Source organism: Amblyomma americanum, chromosome 1, assembly GCF_052857255.1.
Source record: "Amblyomma americanum isolate KBUSLIRL-KWMA chromosome 1, ASM5285725v1, whole genome shotgun sequence".
NCBI classification, from domain to species: Eukaryota; Metazoa; Arthropoda; class Arachnida; order Ixodida; family Ixodidae; genus Amblyomma; species Amblyomma americanum.
The window spans coordinates 374,836,526-374,856,149 of record NC_135497.1 but is presented as its reverse complement, the minus strand read 5'-3'; the positions used below and the strand labels follow the sequence as shown (position 1 = coordinate 374,856,149).

The 19,624-nt window shown below is 47.1% G+C and overlaps 1 protein-coding gene across 3 annotated transcripts in view; it reads right to left on the bottom strand.

The window, feature by feature from the left end:
- Positions 1–19,624, bottom strand: part of LOC144115664 (visual pigment-like receptor peropsin) — a 396,267-nt gene that overhangs the window by 182,389 nt on the left and 194,254 nt on the right. For all 3 annotated transcript variants that reach the window (XM_077650120.1, XM_077650119.1, XM_077650121.1), the window contains one exon: positions 8,090–8,249. In XM_077650120.1, coding sequence (XP_077506246.1) covers positions 8,090–8,211 — 122 coding nt within the window. In that variant the 5' untranslated portion in view covers positions 8,212–8,249. The remainder of the gene's footprint in view (positions 1–8,089; positions 8,250–19,624) is intronic.

Sequence of the window (19,624 nt, the reverse complement as noted above, 5' to 3'; positions counted from 1 at the left end):
ACACTCATTTTTCTCAGTAAAAATTAATTCGCTGGCTCTTCTGGCTATTTGGATGTCTGTCCAGCAGGAAAAGCGGCATTTAACGCAGAGAAAACGAATTTAAAAACTATCCCAATAGTCGAATAAAACTCATCACGTCCTTACCTAACGACACGGGTTGGCACAATTTTGACGCAAATGGCTGTGCCGTGTAGCATCTGGGATCCACGCCGAAAAATAGAAGACAACGCAGTCATTTTACGGACGGGATCGGCCGATGATGGCGACACCTGTATTTCGATTTGGGGTCCTTTCTAGCTTATAGAAGCTCTGTTTCTGGTCTGAGTGGTAACTTGTGAATAGCACGTCGACAAATAGAATCCCCGCAAATTACCCGCTCTATTCTCTTAGCTTTACGTAGATAGTGTAAAGAGGAACGAAGGTACGGTGTTCGCAGGAGACGCTCAGCGCGCTGCCCCCCCCCCCCCCCCCCCTCCCCCTCCCCAATAAAGCGGCTGAATGCGGCAGCATGTAAACCACCAGAAAAGGCCGTGGAAGTCGGGCGCGCGCGGTCTAGCTGAGAAAAGCGGCCGATGGTGAGGGTTTCTGCAGTCGCGAAAGCAGCCAGAGGAACCACCTAAAACAACTGAAGCGGGCGAGGGAACAGCACGTGCAGAAGCCAAATGACCTGGCCGATACAGGTGCGGGGCTTCAATCATGCATCTGTGGGCAGCCCCTAGATGTAGTGCGCCTCTCCTGCAATGCACTTCATGCTTACATCTACCTTCGAAAACGAGATAGCCTGGAATGAATTCTTTTTTCTGTAATCTATGAAAGCTGTGCAAGGATCAACGTTAGCAAAGCTATAAAGCTGGCTAGTTGGTTGTGCATCTTGAATGTATTGGGCGTGCTGTACTTGAACACGACTACAAACAGGCACGGGAAACAGAAACGAAGCAGGCAACGTGCGCTAGTAGTGCACGTTACCTCTTTAGTCTCTGTTTCGTTTACCTGTTTGTCTAAGTTCAGTGCTCCCGATACGTTCCCTATGCTAGGAGCTGGTTGCTGTTTGAACGTTTCTCTGTCCCCTTATTTATGGTGCTGATATATGGTCTAATGTCGGTTACCCTTTCCTAAAACCGCCTTGTTGTTCTGCTTGACTGAAATCTAAGGTTTCTCATATTCTGTTAGCGATTAACGTTAGCACCAATGTTGTAAACCAGGGGCACTCAGCTGATCGGTCAATAAGCTTTAGGTCTTCAAGTGGCTCTTTTTAGTGGAATAGAATGTTAGAATATTTCCCTGCTTCCAGCACGCTTGAGATCATCAGATACTGGACACAGAGGGTGGAAAGTGTCTCTAGCACTCCTCTTCTCTCATATTCTTGCTCTCCAGTCCCTCTCCTCTTATGTCCATACAAATCTTCGTGTGTATCTCTGGTGCATTGGCTGCTTTGCTTCCGAGCGGGAGGAATTGATTTTGAGCAACTACCTTGGGACCTCCTTCTGTAGTTATCACCGTATGTGTTTCATATGTTCCGCACAAATAAATTTTAAAAATTTATGAAAGCAATGTAAGCAAACCACGACATCTGAGTTCATTTGAATTTGCAGTTCTCGCTGTATATTTGTACACTTTTTGCAGCGAGCAGTAAAATAAAATGGGTCAAATTGAAGCTTCTCGCATCAAATTATTTTTTCAAGTGTTGCATGCCGACTTAACACAGAACAATTACGGAGGGCAATTAAGACTACTTACGTGCTTTTAATGCGAAATCATTTGTTATTTCCGTTTTATTTCTTGAATTATTTTTTTTAGTGCTCTCTAATTACACACCTGCTCTTTAGCATACAGTCGTAAGGCAACGAATATACTATTTGTCCGCCAAGCACCAACGCTGGTTTGCGGCCTATGATTCCAAATCATAGGCCACAGACCGGCGTTGGCGCTTGGCGGACAAAGGTGGACCTAGTATATGCGTTGCCTTACGCCTGTATGCTAACGAGTAGGTGTGTAATTAGAAAGTACGAGAAAAAATAAAGTAGCTCAAGAAATAAAACGGAAATAAAAAATGTTTTCGCATTAAAAGCACGTAAGTAGTCTTTCCTTTGTTTCATGCAAATGTAAAATGGTCACATGTCTCTTCCAAATACCTATCTTTCACTCTCGACAGGTATCGAGTTAACTATGAATTTTGGAAGGATAAAATTCAAGAACTGTCAACGCGTACACAGACATGGTCCGGAAAAGAACTGTATATATATGTAATGTATATATGTAATGCATACCTAGTTTCAAAAGTGTGCTATATGTTGCAGGTGCTTTCGTGCTCTCGACTTACCATTCAAATCTTTAATCGTCTCTTCGCAGCTTTTTTTTTTTTGGCAGTCCTCATGGGAGAGGACTAAACGTGATAATTTATTTCTGCGTTTGAGAAAAGGGGGCCTTTACATTCAACACTTGTACCTGAGGCAGGTGGTGTCAGGATTTATGTTTCTTCGAGATCAACGCGACCATTTCCTGCGGACTTTGATTCAAGTGAGGCTTTCTTCGGCTTTGCCAAACTACGTTATTTCCGCTGTAGACTGGATGCGATACTGTGCAAGTAGATTTTTGAAAGATGTGATCTTTGCTGTCCGGCTTCTAAATGCTCGCTTCAGTTTGGAATACCTTTCAAATGTCACGCGTAGGAAATTGCTAAAACATTTTGCTTGACTGTGTTTTCCCCGAGCCAATATATCGATCTTTGTATAGTGGAGGCCAAGGAGGAAATGTTTTAAAAAGAGTAAGGAAAATGGTGGTGCCAGCGGATGTGAAGACGTTTTCCTTCAAGTTGCACATTTCCGGTTAAAACCTGGATGGAGAAGGGATTGTTTTTACCATGGGGTGCTGACTGCTTGTTATGTCACAAACCAGAGCCAATAGAACACGTCTTTATTGATTGCTGGGATGCGCTGCTCTTTTGAGACGTGCTCCTGCGTACAACAAAGAAGGACTTACCCTTGACGCCTTATGGGATACGATTCCTGGACGTTGAGCTGGATCATTATAAATACGATGTAGTTTTCCTTCTTGTCCTGCACAGTATTTGGCGAAGCAGGATGGCTGTACGGCACTGCGATGAAGAGGCGCGGTCTGTCCGAGATTACTTCAAAGAAAATGTACTTAAGCTGCGTGAAGTGTACAAGGAGCTATGTTTTGGACATGAACTTATCGAGTTTATGGGAGAGTTGTGTTCTCTGAAACAGTTTTGATTCTCTCACGTGAATGAAACACATGTACGCTCTTGATGTTTGAGAGTGCAGCGCAGAACATAAGTTTGTGATCTGTTGTAAACTGTCAAAACTGGAAATGAAGACAAAAAGCCGGTTTGTGGCCTATCGGTTGTGTGCTCGTCCCGCAATCGGAAAGTTATGTGTTCAATACCCCGCCCCATCGGAAGGAGCTTAATTTTCTTTGGTACCACGGTGACGTATTCTCAAGTTTTTGGGATCACTGCTGCTAGCCGACACCGGGTTGCGTTTCCGACGACTCGAACCATATAATGCTTTCGGATTAGAAGGTAACAACGCAGCAGCAAGGTTCGTCAGAAAACCCATCTGTGTTTTCGCGGTTCAAGCCGGATCAAACCGGATCGGAATGCTGCTGCGAAGCCGAATTCGGAACTGAACCCGAAAGGTGTGAGCTCGAACCCGAAGGTAGCCCGAAAAATTCCGGTTCGACACCCTGGCTCTCAGAGCGAGGTGCGCTGTGCCTTCACGCGATTTCTTACAAAACCACCACCAGCGCAGGTGCTAAATCAGCAAACGAACTATTAACAGCCTATGCCCCGCGCGACCTCCTCTCTGAGAAGCCGAAGCGGGCACGGACGGGTGAGGAACGCTCGTGCTACCTTGGCTGCGCTTGGGCAGCGTATTGTTCCTCGTAAAAGATGGCAGTTGAGGAGATCTTACTCCCTTTTGGCTCTTTTCAAGTTTAGTGTGAACCTAGCAAAGCGCCATGCGCAGCGCTGGTTCGTTCGGATGTCAGTGCCTATAAGCGGCTGCTTTGGAACCGATATCTGGACTGCTACCTTATGGGCTAGGCTAGTGATTCGTATTCTTTTTGTTTCTTTCATGATATTGACCGCGATTATCATGACTATCATTACCATTCTTATTGTTAGCATAACCAAGCCCACTGCAGGAGAAATAGTTTTGCAAATGACCAGCGACACGGGCCCTGTTCTGAGCTAGCTGCCGCCATCCTGTTTTCATTAATTTCTCATCCGGCTCCCTGAATCTCTCTTCCTGTGCTTTAACATAATTTTGGTATAATGCAGACTGCATAATGACCGGTGGCTGCATATTTTTGGGGAGAACTGCGAAATTTAGCGAACTTATCTAAAACCTTTCTTGACTTTCCCCGAGAGTCGTTAGAGCTTCTCGGCGGAGTTTTTGCAGCGTTCCATGACAATGCACTTCATGAGGTTCTTCGAACCTGTGCACTGAGCACAGGACTTCTGCTAAAGGGCTTAGCTCGTGTACGTGTACGTGTGTACTTGGACGTGTACGTGTGGGGGTGTGCGTGTGCGTGTGTGTGCGCGCGTGTGTGTCATAAATTGTAAAAGTGCGATTGGTAGGACCCCTGGGAATGTAGATACAACTATACTGAAGTATAGTGCAACTGAAGACTATATTACAGTTTAAAAAAAACGAAAGTAAAGTATTACGATCATGCGGGTAAATAAACGTGATTCAGGATTGCTGGGTTAAAAAAGCGACACGTAAATTATGTTTTTCGTAGTAATATAGTAGATGGTTTCTAGCGCCCTATCTCGGCCTTGTATAGACCCGCCAGCCCGCTCAGCGCATGAACAAGACCCATACGGAAATATTTTTACGCGCGGTTAGGCAGCGGCGGCGTTTTAGCTTCACGCTTGCGTTTTTTAGTGATTGTGTACAACGCAACTTATGTCACACAGTTTCGCATTTCGTTGTTTTGGTCGTGGTAAAGCTTGCAACGAGAGGAAGGCGAAGGCGGTGAGCGCATGCTGAGAAGCGCGCCTTCTTGGACGGTCCGAGGACGCTGCGTCAGCGCTTAGCATGGGGAAACGTCACGGCAAGTGGCGGTGTGTTCGGTGGTAGGACACCTGTACGACCGGTGTCTCATTGCGTCACTTTGGCACCTAATCCTAAGCGCGAGGTTTTATTGCTCTCAGAAGGAACGTCGCATTCCCCAAAGCCTTCAGTCCGTTCCGTTTTCTGCGCGTTTCGGTTTTTGCCTCGCATTAACGCGCCAGCGTCAATTCAGTGCGCTCAAGCAGTTATTAGTGGTGGATTGGTATGTGAGCGGTAGTTTTACATAGATGTATGAGACGCTGAACCACTCTTAAGTTTGTAGTGCTTAATGGGGTCGTTCTAAATGTTCCTAGTAAAGACGGAGTTATATTTCGCACTCTGTCCGTAATGCTTTGGTGCTCGCTGTGACCGATGCTGCATTCAGTGGCTCAATAAAACGCGCATATGCATAAATACGTGAAGGACCTGAGTATAATTTGTTGACGTTTATGCTTTCGCTGTTGCCCCTTAAACTGTTCGCGTCTTTGCCTACCTTGACGTGTGTCAGCGTCAAATGGAACGAAAGCAGGAAATTGAATTGCGCAAAGCGTGACATGTTCTTAGCCCAAGGAAAGTGAAAAGTAGCGCAGTTTATTTTCAATTCTAAGGAGCGATAACAGCTCTTTTTTAGGGGCAACAAACCTGGTTTGCATTTCCTGTCGAGGAGGTAATACTTCTGCATTTTCTCGCTAGTGTTTTCTTGTTCGCGTTTCTTCTGACGTTTACGGCACATTGCTTGTAGTACGTGAGTGTGACCCTTTTATAAAATGACCACGTTTCATCCGCAGACGCTGCGCTGAGATCATTTTCCTATCTCCGGAGTCTGTGTTTAAAAACCCCACGGCAGCTGAATGGAGGGTGCATGGTCACCTTCCTACCATTCAAAATATCATTTCTTTTTATTTAGCGGTGCATCTGAGTGAGTAATCTTAATTGGTTTTATGCGGTTTAACGTCCGAAAGCGATTTAAGCTATGAGGGGCGCCGTAGTGAAGGGCTTAATTCGGATAATTTGGACTACCTGGGGTTCTTTAACGTGCATCGACATCGCACAGTACGCGGGCCTCTAGAATTTCGCCTCCATCGTAATTCGACAGCCGCGGCCGGAATCGAACCTGCGTCGTTCGGGTCAGCAGGCGATCGCCATAACCACTCAGCCACCGTGGCGGCTGTGTAATCTTGAGTCAGCAAATGATGACTTTCATTGTAACACAACGTCTATCGGATCACCTAATTGTGTCATGAGTGAAATCACTCAAGCAATGTGATTCCCTTTTATAGGACTGTGGAATCCACTTTAGGCCTCAATTTATTTAAGAAGGTGCCTCCAGAAAAAAGCCGTACCGTGGCTCTACGCGGTACACGACGAAACACCAGAGCATCGACGACAGAGGCAGACCGATGTGCGGACAAGTCGGCTAAGAAAGAACCCAGTTCAACATCGTCATGAGTAGAGTTAAGTGTGCAGCCAAACCAAGTGTCAAGTTAAATGGCCTTAAAAGCTGCTTTTTCTATTATTTTCCGACTTGTCCGTAGACCGGTCTGTCTTCTTCGTCGTTGGCCTAGTTGTTTGCCATTTATAAACAGGGGAAAACAAATCTGTCAAACTGCGCTCCAAAAAATGTCTTCATGACATCACTGTTATTTTCTTCATTGGTTATTACGCCTCTCCGGTGGCGACACGAAACTCTTGCCTCGCTGTGTCGTCACGCTGGTGCCCCATGGGACTTTCGCTACCAGTTGGTAACTGGCTACCAGTTGATCAACTTAGTGCGTTTCGCAGTAGCAAGGTTCGAACCTTGGTACCCTCTGTGCGCGCATCCTTTTGTTGTGCAAGCGACTTCAAGTGAAAATGGTTGCGTCTTTGCGGTGATATCACGTGCCTCCAATACTTTGATCAAAGCTCGGGAGAGCGCGGGCTGCGATACCTGCAGCATCATCTCGCGACAGGCGCCCGCGTTAACGGGGAGGCCATACGCGCGCGCACAGCGAGTCGCGGAGCGGTGATCGATGAGGCCTCGAGCACTACCATCTTTCAGCCACGACGGGTGAGAACAGGAGGGCAACCGTTTGCACACTGGCATTTTTTTTTTTAAGCGAGCCGTGAGGAACAGCGGCGTAGATGCAGCTCAGCAATCGGGACGCCGCGCTGCAAGGGCATGATCACGTGACGCTGATAAATGACCACGGACGAACGTCCGCGGCGGGCTTGACGACGATACCAACGAGTACATTTTGCGCGATGGTTTGCACCGAATCCTCGCGACCACCTCCCCCGCCCCCTACCCGCCCATTTTTGCTTTCCTGACTAGGTGTCGCTGTTCGATGACCCCTCTGTTTCCGGAGCAAGCTATCGGCATTGCTTTAGCTACGTACGTGTGTGGGGAGCCTGCGCTGCCAAGGTGGCACTGCAGTTGTTCCATTCGGATACTCAAAACTGTTTTTGTCAGCGGCTTGGGCCGCTGCAAACGCGAGAACACATTCTGCGCGATTAGATACTCGCGTTAGGCTGACAGTATTCATTGCCTAGCTTCTCTCGGCTTAGCCCAGATAGCTGACGCACGGCACGTGCGCCTTCAACCGAGCGTGGAGGCTCACGCCAATAAGCGCCTGAAGGTGGCGCGGAAAAGTACTAAGAGTACTACCCAAAGCTGCTTGCTCTTCTCGCTAGGCAGTGTGTTATGTCGCTGCAATCGGCACCGCAAACTTCAGCGCAAGTTGCCCATTTACCTTCATCTTAAAGGTGGTGCTGAGTTTAGTTTTGAAAGGAAAAATATGCACAGGGGTAGAAAGGGTCATAAATACGTAGAGGGTCTCTGAAATGTGGACGGGATCGCGGCTTATCACTGCTGCCGGGCTCGCGCTGGGCTTGCGTGTAATATCGCCCGTGACTCAAGTGGGCCAGACGGTGCTGCAAGTATCGATGGCCACGGGTTTCCGTGCCACGTGTCAGCTCGCTGCAGCTGTGTGCAAGCAGAATCGCGCATGCAGAGCGGGCGATGGGGGCGTTACCTTCCGGAGAAGCTCGCCGCCGCAGAGAAGGGGCAGCCGACGAGGATGCCGAAGTCAGAAGCCGCCAGGCTGATGAGCAGCAGGCTGGTGGGGTCCAGCACGGAGGACACGCACGCGTACATGGCCAGCACGATGCCGTTGCCCACGCTGCCGACCAGGCCTGCCGCCGGTGGTCATGCACAGCATCGCGCACAGTATCGTCACGACATGCTCGGCAGACGAAATGCAGCCACCGCCTGCGCCACATAAGGGCTCGGTGCTTGTAACTTTGGGTACCTGTATTGTTACCATGATTGAACCACACGGCAGCTTTTCGTCCAAAAACGATCGCACAGAACAAGTGCAGTCAAAATTCCTTACTATACGTCGTTATTTCAGAATGAACGACGTCAAATAACTTGCCTCGCATCTTTCCAGCCTGCACGTAATAGAGCGATATAGCGGCAAACAATATTTCTCTGATTATGACTCGGCGCTCTGTCATTTAAAGCTGATGTTGTAGGCGACGCGCAGAGGAAACAGGGAAACTACTCCTCCTCTTAAGGTGACGCATAGCAGTTTCAATCGAAGTGTTCTAGCACGAAATCTCTACAGTAGAAATGGATAGTTATCGGAATCGCAGTAATAATGGTGATCTCATTATCAGTGTCTGCTACTTTGCGATTATAAGTACACAGATTGTGACATCATTACATATATTTATCATGTTTATTTTAATGAATTCAGCCTTTAAGCTCCTCTTCAGTTTTCCGCCTAACATGCAAATAACCGCCTAGAAATTTAGGATAAATATTCCTGAGGTACATCGCTGGGACAAATGCTGACGCATGGCACCACAGCAAGTAGACATACTGTTCCCTCGGCGGGTCCTTCATAGAGACAGGCATAAATTACAACGTTAGTGGCACTTCAAAATGAGCTAGCCGCAACGTCGGACGGCGTTTTATCGCCCTGTATTATGTCTTGCGACGTTACTCTGGATAGCTTCTAAAAAATAAATAAAGGAGCAGCACAAGTGATGTGGAATTGAATGAGATTGGCAGGAAAGTACTTTTGTGTAGATAAGACGTTCCGGCGAAAACTACTACTGTGGACTCGGAAAAATGCCCTTGCCCAAGCAGTATGATTACGGCCAAATGGAAAACGAGAGGAATGTTTTTCTTGCTTTTTGAGTATTCTTCGCGACACATGGTCACTTAAAAACATTGCCAAGTTCAGTGAACAAATAAAAACAATTTCTATTCTTCAATACAAAATAACAGCCCCTTTCATATAGCTCGTACCTGTACACAAGTTGAAAGACGCAGTATAAATGCCCTTCATTCTCCATTGGAAAGCTGAGACAATAAATTAAAAAGCTCGCTTCTAAACAAAACTGCCGGGCAGGAAGAATGTCGAAATGGTGAAAAGAAAGGCGGCGAATTTTCTGCGTGTTCTGCACCGGCCAGTCCCTGCTGTCAGAGGCAGGAACGGAAAAGGGTCGCTTCTCCAAATGGCTCCCAGCGGAATGCATAAATCAGAGCAGCAAAGGGGCTTCAAACGTATAACATTGGCATAAATAACAATCTAATAAGTAAAAATCAGTTCCGTCAGCAAAAAAAAGAGACACAGAAGCCTGCTACTACAACACCAAAAGAACAATAAATGCAAAAGGGAAAAAGATACAAATATTGGAATATGTCAGAGCATCAACAAACAAGAAGAGCGGAAGCGAAGGAAATATATCTGATATGCAAGCATTCCAGAGTGGGGCAACTTTCACAGGATCACTTCATTCAAGGATTGTTGGTGCTCGTAGCGCACAAAGACGGAACCAAGAATACAACAGCAACTAGCACAACAGAAAAAAAATATTTACTTAAATGAAGGGTATTGAAAGAGGAAGAGTGAACGCAATACGAAAAAAATAAAAAAGCCTAAACTTAAGAATTGCGGTACATAATTTACAAAAAGCAGTGAAAGGAACATAAATTTTCGAACAAAATAAACAAAGCAGGAAAGTAAAAGTGCGGTAGGAATGATTAAGGCTCAATAATCTATATTTCCAAGCTGAGAACAAAACACTAAGCTTTTAGAAATTGTGCAGAAGTATAAAATTACAATTCTACAAGCTCAGCAACACGAGTAGAGGTGAATGTTCCCTGGGAGTGATAAGAATGGTTAAGAATTTAGCATACTTTGTCACTTTGTGCGGAGGCTAAAGCTGATTGCAGTTGAGCACCTTCGCCTGTATTAAAAATCTAGTGCCGAATCAGACGAAGACAAGAAAAGAAAAAAACACTGACGACCGGACCGGCGCTGACTAACAACTGTTGATTTTCGAGGAAAACCCTGCACAATATATGCCAAAAAACCACGTGACAGTCAGGGGGCCAATGATTACAACCTAAAGCACAGTCATCTAAGGGCGGCCGACACATGCATGAACCGGAAGGAAAAAACCAAATACGAATAAAGGGGGCGGAAAATTTTATGAAATGATCACATCAAATAAGGACTATAACCAGTAAAAAAAGCCAGGGAAAACAAAAACGCGTGCAAACAATCGTGGCTAAGGGGCGGTGTCAAGAACACTTAAACCGCAACAACGAGCGAGCCTTAAAGGGCCCAAGCAAGCGAAGCAAAAGTAGTCAGTAAACTAAAATCAGATAAAACGTCTTACAATCCTACGGATGCCACCAAAAGGCTAAAAACAACGGATGCCACCAAAAGGCTAAAAACAAACGAATACAATCTAAAAAAGAGCAAAAAATTTGTCAATGCTAGGAATTCAAAGAAGCAAACACTGACAGAAAACTAACAGTCACTTTTAAAACACAATTTAGACGGCACGCATCCCCCAGCCAGTACGTATTGAGTGGGTCCCACGGGATCTGCTGACCTATCAAAGCCAGGCAGATTTAGCGACCCGCCTTGCGAATCCAAACTCATCACCGCCTCGGCTCCTTCATTTGGACAATTTTACCCTCCTTTCATCAAGAAAGGAACTCCTCCGGCGCCGCACACGCGCTCTCATCCCTCCGTGTGCGGTAACCCTCCCCCGCGGTCTTACCCGTGCAGAGGAGGTTGCGCTTAGGAGGATCCGTGTCGGGGTTTCCCTCACACCAGCCATCACTCAGTACCGAGAATTGTTTCCTCGGCCAGGGTGTCCGATATGTAAACACGAGGACATTGAGGCCGACATTAATCACTTACTGTGGGACTGCCCAGCTCTCAAGCCTACAAGGATCCGGCACCTGATGGTAGCAGGTCTTTCACCAAGCAACCCTTCTTCATACATAGCTTGGACGCAGGGACCGTACCATCGTTCTCTACTGGACTTCATCAAATCAACTAATCTTTTCAAATTCATTTAATCTCTACTATATCATTCATCACACCTTCACCCATCACTGATGCCCCGGGGCAATAAATTTCGCTAAAAAAAGAAGTATGCGCACCAGCTAACATAAAAAATTCATGAGGAGACGGAAAGTGGAAGGCGAACTTGCAAAAACAGGAAATCATAGGCATGGTCAAGGGAGTGCATTTCTTTTTTCGTGCAGTGAAATTGAGGGCGTGCTTACGCAAATGTCCCTGCCTTAGCAATAAAGCAGGCCTCAATGACCTCCCTTTCTGTTTTGTTTTTTGACGTTGCTAGAAACCTTGTATTCTCTAATATAGGTTTACAATTGTGGCGAGGCTGGTTGCAGTGGTCTGCGAGATTACCTCCAGACCCTCTATCTACGTTGAGGAAGTGCCGTGATATTAAAGCATCTTCCCGTCTGGCTTATGTAGACACTTTCGCACGTTAGGGGTATCTCATAGACAACGCCATTCTGGCAGTGTGTGTACCATACTCCGTGGTCGTAGTGCAGGCCACCTGTCTTGCCCTGTTTAAAACACATATCTTAGAAAGCTTGCACGGTGGTGCGGAAAAGACGACCTGGACGTTGTACCGCCCTGCTATCGTTCTTACGTTGTGGGACATCTTGTGGAAGTAAGGCATGACTGCAACACGTTTCTTCTCTCGCTGCTTCTTAGCCTTGCTCCCCTCCTTAAACTTTTTAAGCATGGCCTCGCATAAATTAGCTACTAATGAAGGCGAGTACCCAGAAGAGTAGAGGCGCTGTACCTGGTTCTCAAAGCTTGAGTTTGCCATATGAACACAGCTATTGGCTAACGCAGCCTGAAGTGCGCTTGTTACTATCATTCTTTTTACTAGCCTTGAGTGCGCGCTGTCAAAAGGTAGCAGGCTCTCTCTAGACCTTACGTTGTAGGACCAGCAAACATGGTCGTCCCTAAAAAGAAGGATCACGTCTAAAAACTGGATTCTGTTATCCACCGGCAATACAATGGTGAAACTTATACCACCAGACAAGCCTTTGAACAGTTCGGAGATACCATTAGCGGCCTCGCAACTTCGCATGAAGTTGTGCGTGCGACTACCTGCAAGTCATTGCCATTGCTTTCGCAGGCCGATAATATTTCCCTGCACATAACAGCATAGTGATATGCCTTCCTATCCTTACAGCTTTTGCCCTCCTTCGTCTACTGGTCCAAACTTCTCTTTTCCTTCTTTTTTTATGCAAAGTAAAAAAAAAAACTCTTCCACCTTCTCTGTATGAAACTGATGCCTATTTATGATGAAAACTGGCTGCTTACACATAATCTCGCGAACATTCCTGGGTGCCTACGACGCTTTATATACACAGCTCGTAGTGTCTTGCCAATCCTATAACATTTTCATCTGGCCGAACCAGATATTGGCGATGTGTTCAAAACAGAGCTCACGGCTCTTGGTGTACATCACCCCGCGCAATAGCCAATCATGGTGTTCAAATTTTCTTCCCCTTTGGCAGCGAGTTTGCAGCGAATTCGGTCATTGGTTGAAAAGACCTGACGCAGCAATCGTTGCAATAAAAAAGGGTTCAACTCAAAGTACTACGAACAATTGTAATTTGCCATGCAAAACAAATTAACGCTATGGTGGCAGAGTCACGCCTTAAAGGCCGGGAATCATAGTCAAACTTGCTTCCAGTGACGACAGCGAGAAATTTTCGACAAGCGGCAGCTCGTTGATCCTCTTTAGGTTTAGTTTGATTTATGTGGTTTAGTACTTCACCTCCATCGAAAATGCGACCGCCATGGCCGGGATTTAACCCGTGTCTTTCGGGTTAGGGCTGATCCTCTTTAAAACAGACGGTGTCGAAGAATGAGTGTGCTTGGCCTAATGGGCCTTTATCTTAAAAGAAAGTTTATATTTAGGCACCGGTTGATGTTAGACACATTGGTGACTCAGTGAATATTAATACACTGTTACTTAGCGAAGCTGCTGCCAGCGATGCTGCGCATCATCACGCCAACTCACAACGTTATCGCGGACATACTAACGAAAAAAAAATACAGTTCAAAATGAATTGATGAGCTAGTACTCAGAACAAATGTATAAAAATGAAGAGGACGTTTCTAAGGTAGCCCCGATATTAGAACTTTATGGCTAACTCTTTAAGAACCCTTAAATGTATTCCATCAAAAATCCCGTTTCCACTTTGATGCATTCGTTAGAAAATGTCTTTTTCTCTCAAGCTCTAGGCGCGGTTCTCATTGAACGTACAAATCATATAAGCTGGAGCAAAGCCCTGCGCTCGACTCCAGCTCAGGCCTATAGTAGACCTGTAGAGTCAATCTTCGTTCCAGAAATGAAGCAAGAATTTTGCGAATCACACTAAGATGTCGAAGGAGAATTCGATACGTATGAAAGTGCAAGCGGAAAACGGCAAGTTCCAAAAGCGAGAAAGCAAGTGCAAAGTTGTCATTGCAAAGGTAAATAAAAAAAGTGTACTTCTTGTGAGCGGAGTGGACAATGCAGTAGATTTGAGACCACGACTGCAAGATTAAACAAACAAAATTCCTGCGCTGGACAATCCTCACACAAAAGTTGAAAAGTGAGTTCTCTTGTTTCATGTAGGCTTCACATTCAAGCCCTAGACCAGACATTCCTCGACGAGAGTGGTAGGAGTCAGGAGGAATTGCAGGATCTAGAACTGGACGTTTGTTCTTGAAGTAGGAACGAAAAAAACGACGCACGAAGTTCAACTTCTGTGGGGCATCCTGTACTACTGTCTGCTAATGTACTCTTCGGTACAGCAGTAAGTTAGCCACTCAATGCCCACTTTGTGCCCTCCAACGAGAACGCCAACGAGAAAGAGGCACCCGGCAGCAGCGGGTCTCCCACAGAACAACCCGTCCTCATACATATATTGCTTGGACGTAGGCACCAGATCACCGCTCCCTCCTTGCCTTCATTAGATCGGCCATTCATTTAACGCCCCCCCTCCCCAATTTATTTTACCTAACAACTTCCTTGTGCCCTAAGGCACTAAACAACGTAAAAAAAAGCTACAGGGCTACAGATGCACATTTGGCCCCCCTTTTTAAACAAAGAACAAAGCAGAGAAATTGGAATAAAGTCCGTCCTTGCCACTTGATACTCATGGGCGGAGGTCGTGTTTGCTTCGGCTGTGAACGTTAAGCCTTGGTGCTGTTTACACCGACTTCGACCACGCAACTGTTGACGGCACATTCGGCGAATATTTGCAGGATCTATTCAATCTGACCCGCCATGAGGGCAAGCGTGAGCTGCACGGCAGCTACAAGCAAAACTGGCCGCTATTTTTTTTCTTCCACGCGCTGCAGTTTCCTTCTTGCACCCTGGATGTTAACGACGGTGAAAGAGGAAGTCGTCCAAGTCTGTACCGCCAATCTGCAAATGTAGCGGCGGAATCGTGTGCTTACGAAAAAATCACGCGTGCACGCGATGCCAAGCGCTAATGATGGGAGCGCGCTCTTCTGTTTTTTTTTTTTTTTTGGCGCTACTGCGCGAGCGTAGACTGCCACGAGAGGCCGCTCGTTATCGTCGAGCGTCGAGACTGCGCGGTGGCATACCAAATGCTCAGCGGTGCAAGGGGCGTTTGCTGGACTGCTCTGCGGCCCGCAGCCGTAGACTACCTTATTCCGACGGCTATGACCTTCAGTTACTACGTGGAAAGACCGAAAGTTTCGAATCGTTTGGAAGAGGACATCCTAAGTGTAACCATAACCATCAGCCCACTTATGTCCACTGCTGGACATGGGCTTCTCCGTGGACATGGACAGCTCCCGCTGACTTCCGATTACACTTGTCCTGCGTCTGACCCTACCACCACACACCCGCGAAATTCTCTACCTCCTCTACCCACCTCATTCTCGGGCGTTTCCAGTTACGCGTAACTTCTCTGGAAATCCAATCTGTTACCTTACGACACCGTCGGTTATCTGTTTGCCGCATTAGGTATCATGCCCCGTTAGTTTCCTCTTCTTGATGTCCGCTAAGATATATCGCACCCCGGCGTGGCTGTTCAGTGATTTGCATTCATTGGCTATATATTGCGAAGGTAACCCGAATATATATACCTATATATAACACTCGTGTATAGCCTTCATAGACCTTCACAGACCATACGCTTCATTACAGTTGTTTTGAAAACGTTCTTTCTCTTCTATGCTATCGGCCTGCCTGACTTTTGATACCAGAGTTACAGACAGGCATTGCCTACTAGCTACTATGCCATGACAGAGGGGCGAAAATAGACAAATAGAATCGCCATAAAATACGGCCCAAGATTGAAGTCGAACGAGAGAGGCTAGTTGCGAGCAGCAGGGAAACCTAGTGCTGCTTCTCGCCCGCATTCTTGGTTAATCATGTAGCAGTCTCATGGCAGGTGGAAGCGCGTGAAATACCTTAGCGAGATATAATCCTCTGGCGAGAAACCTAGGGTAACGGCGTATACCTACTGGCGCACTGGGCGCCAATCCTGTAAGGGACTGAAGTTCAACCGCAGGTCGTGCTGTGCCGAGTCGTAAAGTCCTCAAAGCTGTTTGCGCGTTATACTGGGCCGTCGTACGCCAGGGCTGAGAAAAAAGAACAAATTTATTCCAATTACATTAAATCTAAGTTTTTTGCATCTTCTCATCATTGGCTCAAACATTGCCACGCCCCCACTGTCGTTAGGTTTGGGCTAATAACGATTTATTTGTTTTTCTAACCTCAGGGTACGTAGTAGATTATAGAGGGAATGGGCCAAAAACAAAATTACACAAAACAAAAAGGCAAATCATAAAAAGTTTAATACTACAAAATACAGAACGCAAATAACGAAAACAATAGAAGAAAAGATGAAGATGCAATTACGAAAAATAATCTAACAAATAATAATGGTCCCGGAAATGCAACAAAGTAGCGTAAGTAGAAATAGGAATACAAAAATAGAATGCGCAACGAACACAGTAATTATGCATAAGGTGTCGATCGTTACAATAACTTATTAAATAAAACCTTCAACAGCCGTTTTAAAGTTGTCTGTGCTAGTTATGCTAGTAAGTAATGCAGGTAAGTATTGCATTTTTTTGCTGGTGAGGGGAAATAGTGAATATTGTCACGAAGTGGTGACTGCACACCGGAGAGCAGAAAGGCTGCGAAAATGGTGTCTAAACAAAACTACTTATTTGGGCTGACTTGCGCTCACAATGGACTGAATCACTCGGCGGCGGCGTAGCAACAAGCGTGCTCGGCGGTCGTCGAACACAATATCCGCCGCTGTCGGCCGTGCTCAATTTAAAGCTGATAGCGAACTTTCGAGATAAAGCGTGCAAAGTTACTAGAACATTCCGGAACAACGTAGAATCAGCTCTGCCTGGCTCCGATCAATCGAGATAAATTTAGTCGCGTCTTGAATCGCAAAACAGAGCGATAAAGTGTCGTGGCGGCAAATTCGAAGAAAGAACAAACACTGAAAAGATTCAGTGGCCTTATTCCCCTCAAAGAAGCATCGACCCGATGAATTAAAACAAATAATGCGACTAGCAACAAATAAAACGGGTCGCGCGAAAATAAACAGAGTGTGGTTATGTAGTGTCATTTAGCACGCATAATAGGGCTTCAGACAGACGACAAGGATAACTTCTGGTCCTACGCGGTGTCACTGGGATGCAGTATTGCGTCAGGGATGACTTCATAATCCAGTTCACCTAGCTGACGAAGAACTTCGTACGGGCCGAAATAGCGGCGCAAAAGCTTTTCACTCATCCGCGGCGGCGAATGGGCGTCCAAACCCAGACTTAGTCTCCTGGCTTGCATTCCGCGTTGCGTCTTCGTAGGTTGTAGCGTTTGGCGTCGGTCCGCTGCTGGTCTTTGATCCGTAATCGGGCAAGCCTTCGAGCTTCTTCTGCGCGTTGAAGGTAGGCGGCGATGTCGATGTTCTCTTCTTCGGTAACATTGCGCAGCATGGCGTCTCGCGTGGTAGTGGCCTCCCAGCCATGTACGAGCCTAAGAGGCGTCATCTGGGTGGTCTCCTGCGCTGCGGTGTTGTAGGCGAAGGCGAAGTAAGGCAGGATGGCGTCCCAGGTATTGTGTTCGGCATCGACATACATGGCGAGCATGTCAGCGATGCTTTTGTTCAGGCGCTCCGCGAGTCCGTTTGTCTGCAGATGGCATGCAGCTGTCCTCCCGTGCTTCTCTGGCTGTAGCGAGAAATGGCTTGCGTCAGTTCTGCCACGAACGCTGTTCCTCTGTGCATGATGAGCACATCTGGAGCGCCGTGTCGCAGAAGAATGCACTCCACAAAAAAATTGGCCACTTCTGCTGCTGTTCCGTTCGGTAGGACTTTTGACTCGGCGTAGCGGGTCAGGTAGTCGGTCGCTATGATGATCCACTTATTTCCAGACGTTGACCTTGGGAAAGACCAAGCAAGTCCATACCGATCTGCTGAAAGGGCCTTGAGGGGTGTTCAATGAGGTTCGGAAATCCTGCTGGTCGGGTGGGAGGGGTCTTTCGTAGCTGACAATCTCGACAGGTTTTCACATAATGTGCGACATCGGCAGACAGTCGGGGCCAGTAATACTTGTCTTGAATGCGGCGGAGGGTGCGAGTAAACCCGAGATGTCCAGCTGTCGGCTCGTCGTCTGAAGCCTGTAGAACTTCTTAGCGGAGAAAAGCAGGTACAACAAGGAGGTAGGCTGTTTTGTTCGCTGCGAAGTTCTTCTTCATGAGGACGTCTTTCTGTACACAGAAGGAAGAAAGTCCTCGCTTAAATGAGGCGGGAGGGGAGTGAAAAAAATTTGCTTTCCATGTACTCGATGAAGAGTTTTAGGCCGGGGTCCGAGCGCTGCTGCTGGGCGAAAGAGCTGGAGCTGATGGGTACCAGGAAGGCGTCCTTATCGTCGTCCGGCGGCGGCGCATCTACAGTGGCTCGTGAGAGGCAATCGGCGGCAGAATGTTTGCATCCGGACTTGTAAACGACGGTGACGTCAAACTCCCGGAGGCGCAGACTTCATCGAGCGAGGCGGCCAGAGGGGTCCTTCAAACCGGTAAGCCAACACAGCGGATGGTGATCGCTGACTACCTTGAACGGTCGTCCGTACAGGTAGGGGCGGAATTTCGACTTAGCCTAGATAATGGCAAGACACGCCTTCTCACTCGTCGAATAGTTAGCCTCGACCTTGGAAAGGGAACGGCTAGCGTATGCGATGACTTTCTCCAGCCCATCGCTTCTTTGAACGAGGACGGCGCCTAGGCGCACGCTGCTTGCGTCGGTATTAACATCAGTATCGGCGTTTTCATCAAAATGCGCGATGATCGGTGGGGACTGTAAACGGCGCTGAACTTCTTTGAAGGCTTCTGCTTGCGGGGCTTCCCATTTAAATGGCACGTCTGCCTTCGTCAGTTTTGTCAGGGGCTTGGCGATTTGCGAGACGTTTTTCACAAATCGTCGGTAATATGCGCACAGACCGAGGAATCTGCACACTGCTTTCTTATCGGCCGTCGGTGGAAACGGTTCAATAGCAGCTGTTTTCTGCGGGTCAGGGCGTACTCCTTCCTTGCCTAACGATGTGGCCTGGAAACAGCAGCTCTTCATAGGCGAAGTGGCACTTCTCTGCTTTCAAGGTTAGGCCAGACGACTTGATGGCGTCTAGTACTGTTCGAAGTCTTTTGAGGTGCTCTTCGAAGTTCGAGGCGAAGACAACGATGTCATCTGAATATACCAGAAAAATTTGCCACTTCAGGCCTGGCAGTACTGTATCAATTACTCGCTGAAACGTCGCTGGTGCGGAACAGAGACCAAATCACATCACCTTGAACTCGAAGAGCCCTTCCGGAGTGATGAATGCCGTCGTGTCGCGATCTCCTTCATTGATCTCAATTTGCCAGTAGCCGCTCTTGAGATCCATCGATGAAAAATACTTGGCGTTGCAGAGCCGGTCCAGTGTGTTGTCGATGCGGGGGAGGGGGTAGACGACCTTATTTGTTACGTTGTTCAGGCGACGGTAATCCACGCAGAGTCGAAGTGCGTCGTCTTTCTTTCTCACTGGAACAACCGGTGCCGCCCATGGGCTGTTTGATAGCTGGATGACGTCGTCACGAAGCATTTCTTGCACTTGATCCGGGATGACTTGTCGTTCTCGCGGCGACACACGGTAGGGGCTTTGACGGAGAGGTCGGGCGTGTGGTCGGTTATA